The 6,666-nt window shown below is 46.2% G+C and overlaps 1 protein-coding gene across 1 annotated transcript in view; it reads left to right on the forward strand.

The window, feature by feature from the left end:
- LOC122562367 (inactive rhomboid protein 2-like) overlaps nt 1-6,666 on the forward strand; it is a 90,687-nt gene that overhangs the window by 14,187 nt on the left and 69,834 nt on the right. The window contains exons 3-5 of the mRNA XM_043715243.1: nt 1,412-1,591; nt 1,975-2,097; nt 2,192-2,307. Of these exons, the coding sequence (XP_043571178.1) occupies nt 1,412-1,591; nt 1,975-2,097; nt 2,192-2,307 (419 nt within the window). The remainder of the gene's footprint in view (nt 1-1,411; nt 1,592-1,974; nt 2,098-2,191; nt 2,308-6,666) is intronic.

The following is a 6,666-nucleotide window of genomic DNA, read 5'->3' on the forward strand; positions in this document are numbered from 1 at the left end:
CGCTACCGGTAAGTAATTTTAAAACAAACTGTCTTACCTTAGCTGCTGCTCACACTCAAAGTGGACAAACCATCTTCTTGACCTCTCCTACCTGTCCATCTTCCTTCCCACCTATCCGTTCCACCCTCCTTTCCAACCTATCACCATTACCTCCATCTGCATCCACCTCTCACACTCTCAGCTACCTTCACCCCAGCCCATCCCTCCCTCTCCACCCCCTTGGCCAACAAGCTCCCTTCCTGATGAAGGGCTTTTGCCCGAAACGTTGATCCTGCTCCTCGAATGCTGCCTGACGGGTTGTGCTTTTCCAGCACCACACTCTTCGACTCTGATCTCCAGCATCTGCAGTCCTCACTTTCTCCTAGCACAAGTCTTTAGTATTATTGCCGGAATGTTGTTAGGGTCCATTGCCTTTACGGTATTCAGTGCCTCCAACCGTTTCTGGATATCACGTGGAGTGAATGGTATTAGCTAAAGACTGGCATCTGTGATACTGGGGACCATTGGAGGGGGCTGTGATGGATTATTCACTCAGCACATCTGGCTGCAGATTGTTGCACAAGCTTCCAAGCCTTATCTTTTGTATTGATAGAGTCATAGAGATGTACAGCATGGAAACAGACCCTTCGGTCCAACTCATCCATGCCGACCAGATATCCCAACCCAATCTCGTCCCATTTGCCAGCACTTGACCCACATCCCTCGAAACGCTTCCTAGGCTCCCTCCCTCATTATTGAGAATGGGTTATCTACAAAGCTGCCTCCTGCCTCCAGTTCTGATGAGGAATTACCAGACTTGAAAACGTTGACTCTGCTTTCTTTCCATAGACGTTGCCAGACATGCTGAGTTTCACCAACAGTTTCTGTTTTTGCCCCCTGCTGTCCCATGGTCCTCTTGCAGCCTGCCTCCAATGTGTTATATCTGTACCAAGTTTTGAAAATCAGTCCCCTTTCACGCTCTGACATTGCCAGGTTAAAAGTGTGTGAATTCACTCACTTACAGTGAAAATCCTGTTATACCTTAACTTTGTTTAACGTCCCTCCCATTGGGTGATAAATGGGTTGGGGATTTTCAGGAGCAGTGTGCTCCGAGTGTGTGAATCTGAAGGGTCAGAGGTTGGGTGTGTGTAGGTGTGATGGTGGCTGGATGGGTGTTTGGGTAGGTGACAAATGAGGGAGGTGAGTTCAGAATTGAATGGGGTTAATCTTATGGCTCTGTAGGGTGTATGAGTGGATCTGAAGTATGTTAATTGTGTGTAAGTGTGCCAGTGAACACAGATGGTAGTGTTACAGAGGTGATTGCAGGGAGTGTGGCCTAGGGGTGGAGTAGGGGTAATTGATGGGAATATCAGCAGCAAGGTAAGCTTCTCATTGTTCTCTTTATTCTCACATCATTGATCCTTTTGCACAGGGCCATGTGCTGCGTTATACAGACACGGTGGATCAGGCTGGCATTCCCCATCCAGCAGACTCTCCTCTCAAATCTCTTGGTTCATTTCGAAACTCCCAGTCAGGATACATGGGAATGATTCGCAGGAAACGGGAGTCAGTCGTTCGAATGAGTCTGCGAGCAGCATCATCTGTGATAACGGTGAGAACACTGTGGGAGGCAGCGAGGACTGAAGGCATGCTCACCGTGGAGTAGGGAGGGAAGCTGAGATCCAGAGGGACTATGTGTGCACTGGCTAGAGTGGTGGATTAGGCTCTCTGTCTCTACAACCAATCATATATTCAGGTTATTGTGTTTGTTATGATATCAAGAGAAGTTGGGAGCTATGGGGATTAAAATCACCAAAACCTTGCAGAAGACATACAAGTTTTAGGAGTCTCTTAAAGAGAAAGTTTGGAAGGTGTAGGGGGGGAATTCCAGAATTTGGGCCCAGCCAAATAAAACCACGAATGATGAAAATTGGGATAAGCTGAAGAGATGAGAGTTTGAGGAATAGTTTAACGTGTGGCTGATTCCTAACCCAGGGTCGTCCTCTTCTGAGACCTTCTCCGCACAGACGAACCAGAGGAAGCTTTGTATATCCTAGCAACTTTGTTGAAGATGTCATCGATGGTCCAGAAGGTCTGGACTCCTCGTTTTTTAGTAAGGCAAGAATATTCCTGACCTATTTGTGTATTGGTGAAGGGGAACTGATTGAGATGTGAAACTGGTAACACAGTGTGTTCCTGTCACTCTTCACAGATCGATGCTCCTGATGAAAGTTACTCAATGCCTGATGATGTGTTTGAATCTCCACCGCTGTCAGACTCCTGGCCAATGAGGGACGTCCACCTTGTGGAGAGGCTACAATCACCATTGTATGTAAAGAGCTTTGTTGAAGTACAAGTTGTACTGTGGAGTGGTCTGTTGTTGCACTGAACAACTTTGTGATGACATTAGCCAGACAAACTGAATGCATGAAGATTTCAGGAGCAGTCAGCCACAGTTAGTGCTGAGAGCAGGCCAGACAAATCAGTTGGGTTTTTATATAAATCCTGCTACCGTTCCTACTCTAAATCCATCAATTCCCAGATTTATTGATTTCCTGTTTTATGAGTTGATCCAGTATTGGGGTTTTGAATGACCTTGGAATAGCCAATCCTATTGCAGAACTTCATATGCAATCAAATCCAAACTATAAGGGCGGCACGGTGGCTCAGTGGTTAGCACTGCTCCCTCACAGCACCAGAGACCTGGGTTCAATTCCAGCCTCGGGGCGACTGTCTGTGTGGAGTTTGCACATTCTCCCCGTGTCTGCATGGGCTTCCTCCAGGTGCTCTGGTTCCTCCCACAGTCCAAAGATGTGCAGGTCAGGTGGACATAGTGTTAGGTGCATTAGTCAGAGCGAGTTGGGTCTGGGTGGGTTACTCTTCGGAAGTTGGTGTGGACTTGTTGGACTGAGGGGCCTGTTTCCACACTGTAAGGAATCTAATCCTAATCCTATAATGAGGATGGCCTCCACCTGAAGGTTTGTGACTGGCATCTGACAATCTCCAATGTTCAGGATTCCAAACTACACCTCTATATCTAACCCTGTGCTGTCCGTGTTGAGGAGTGTTTGATGGGGACATAGTAGAGGAAGCTTTACTCCGTATCTAATCTGTGCTGTCCCTGTCCTGGGAGGACTGGATGTGTGGGCGATGCTTCCCTTTACATCCCATCATCATTGTGGCTGACCTCTTTCTGGATGCTGCCATGCTCTGGGTCTTGAGGTAGTTAGTGAACTAGTTGCAGACTTTGAGCCACACACAGGCAGGATGTGACATAAAGGAGTGGGCTCCGGAAGTTGTCAGTGCTCTCTGTCGGTGGTATTGTGTTCATCCCAGTCATGTTTGAGAAGGGTCCTGCACTAGTCCATCCCTGGGAAAATAACTCACTTGATCTGGTGAACAGAGCCACGTTGACCATCCACACCCAGTAACCACTTCATTGTGACTGGGTTTTGTTGGAGATTTGCCCGAATACTTGGGGAGGATGCTAGCCTTTGTTTGATGGTTCTCACATTTGACCTGGAAGTTGTGGTGAAGGCATTGCTGTCGGAATTTCTCCAATGCTTTTATTTGTCTCCGATACACAGCTCAGGTCCCTCTGCAATACAGCAGTGAGATGATGACAACTGCATTGTCTGCTCGAGTTTGGTTAGCTGGTGAGGTCTTGGAACATACAACACAGAACAATACAGCGGAGAACAGGCCCTTCAGTCCTCAATGTTGTGTTGACCTGTGTACTATTTTAAGCCCATCCCTCTACACTATCCCATCCTCATCCATGTGCTTATCTAAGGGTTGTTTAAATCTCCCTAATGTGGCTGAGTTGACTACATTAGCAGGTAGGGCATTCCACGCCCTTACCACTCTCTGCGTAAAGAACCTGCCTCTGACATCTGTCTTAAATCTATCACCCCTCAATTTGTGGTTATTCTCCCTTGTACAAGCTGACGTCATCATCCTCGGAAAAAAACTTTCACTGACTACCTTATCTAATCCTCTGATCATCTTGTATGTCTCTATCAAATCCCCCCTTAGCCTTCTTCTTTCCAATGAGAACAGACCCAAGTCTCTCAGCCTTTCCTCATAAGACCTTCCCTCCAGACCAGGCAACATCCAGGTAAATCTCCTCTGCATCTTTTCCAATGCTTCCACATCCTTCCTATAATGAGGCGACCAGAACTGTACACAATATTCCAGCGTTTTGTATAGTTGCAGCATGATATTGCAGCTCCGGAACTCAATCCCTCTACGAATAAAAGCTAACACACCGTATGCCTTCTTAACAGCACTATCCACCTGGGTGGCAACTTTCAGGGATCTATGTACATGACTCCAAGATCCAGTGGTCCCAAAACAGATCCTTGTGGCACACCACTAGTAACTGGACTCCAGGCTGAATATTTTCCATCAACCACCACTCACTGCCTTCTTTCAGAAAGCCAGTTTCTAATCCAAACTGCTAAATCACCCTCAATCCGATACCTCTGCATTTTCTCCAACAGCCTACCATGTGGAACCTTATCAAAGGCTTTACTGAAGTCCATGTGCACCACATCAACTGCCCCACCCTCATCTACATGCTTGGTCACCTTCTCAAAAAACTCAGAGGTTTGTGAACATGAGCTGCCCTTAATGAAACCATGTTGACTATCTGCAATAAAATTGTTGCTTGCTAGATATTTATAAATCCTATCTCTTATAATCCTTTCCAAAACCTTTCCTACAACAGACGTAAGGCTCACTGGTGTGTAATTACTTTGAGAAAGTGAGGACTGCAGATGCTGGGGATCAGAGCTTAAAAATGTGTTGCTGGAAAAGCGCAGCAGGTCAGGCAGCATCAAAGGAGCAGGAGAATCGACGTTTCGGGCATAAGCCCTTCTTCAGGAATTACTTGGGTAATTACTTGGGTCATCTCTACAGCCCTTCTTGAACAAGGGCACAGCATTTGCAATCCTCCAGTCCTCTGGTACTAAACCTGTAGACAATGAAGACACAAATATCAAAGCCAAAAGCTCTGCTATCTCCTCCCTAGCTTCCTGGAGAATCCTCGGATAAATCCCATCCGGCCCAGGGGACTTGTCTACTTTCACTCCTTGTAGAATTGATAACACCTCTTCCTTACTAACCTCGATCCTTTCTAGTCTAATATCTTGTACCTCATTTTTTTCCTCTACAATATCCCTTTTCCTGAGTGAAAACCGATAAGAAATATTCGTTTAGTACCTCTCCGATCTCCACAGGGTCCATACACAACTTCCCACTTCTGTCTTTGACTGTCCCTATTCCTTGGCAAAACTGCAGATGATGGAAATCAGAGTCTAGATTAGAGTGGTGCTGGAAATGCACAGCAGGTGAGGCAGCATCCGAGGAATAGGAAAATCGATGTTTCGGGCAAAAGCTCTTCATCAGGAATTCTCTGACTCTATTCCCACCCTAATCATCCTTTTATTCCTCATATAGCTATAGAAAGCTTTAGGGTTCTCCTTTACTCTATCTGCTAAAGACTGTGCATATCCTCTCTTTGCTCTTCTTAACTCTCTCTGTAAACCCTTCCCAGCTGATCTGTAATTCTCCATCGCCTCATCTGAACCATCGTGTCTCATCAAGACATAAGCCTCCTTCTTCCGCTTAACAAGAGATGCAATTTCTGTAGTAAACCACAGGTGCCTTACCTTATCACTTCCTCCCTGCCTGACATGGACATACCCACCGAGGTCATGCAACATCTGTTCCTTAAACCAGCTCCACATTTCCATTGTCCTCATCCCCTGCACTTTGCAACCCCCATTCTATGCATCCTAATTCTTTCCTGATCGCATTATAATTGCCCTTGCCCCATCGATAACTCTTGACCTGCAGCATGTACCTATCTCTTTCCATCGCTAAACTAAACATAACTGAATTATGGACTCTCTCTCCAAAGTGCTCACCTACAACTAAATCAAACACCTGGCCTGGTTCATTACCAAGCACCAGATCCAATGTGGCCTCCCCTCTTGTCTGCCCTTCGACATACTGTGTCAGGAAACCCTCCTGCACACATTGGACAAAAACTGATCCATCCGACGTACTAGAGTTATAGCATTTCCAGTCAATGTTGGGGAAGTTAAAGATCCTCATAATGACCACCCTGTTCTTTTCACTCCTATCCAGAATAATTTTGCTAATCCTCTCTTCCACCTCCCTGGAACTCTGCGGAGGCCTATAAAAAACCCCAAGCAGTGTGACCTCTCCTCTCCTGTTTCTAACCTCAGCCCACACTACCTCAGTAGGCGAGTCCTTGTCAAAAGTTCTTTCAGCTACCGTTATACTATCCTTGACTAACAAGGCCACGCCTCACCCCCTTTTACCACCTTAGAACATAGAACATAGAAAGGTACAGCACAGCACAGGCCCTTCGGCCCACGATGTTGTGCCGAGTGTTAATCCTAATGTAAAATAAAATAACTTAACCTACACACCCCTCAACTCACTGCTATCCATGTGCATGTCCAGCAGTCACTTAAATGTCCCTAATGACTCTGCTTTCACCAACACCACTGGCAACGCATTCCATGCATTCACAACTCTCTGTATAAAGAACCTTCCTCTGATGTCCCTTCTATACCTTTCTCCTAATATCTTAAAACTATGACCCCTCGTACCAGTCAATCCTGCCCTGGGGAAAAGTCTCTGGCTATTGACTCT

The sequence above is a fragment of the Chiloscyllium plagiosum genome, chromosome 24, assembly GCF_004010195.1.
Source record: "Chiloscyllium plagiosum isolate BGI_BamShark_2017 chromosome 24, ASM401019v2, whole genome shotgun sequence".
NCBI lineage: Eukaryota > Metazoa > Chordata > Chondrichthyes > Orectolobiformes > Hemiscylliidae > Chiloscyllium > Chiloscyllium plagiosum.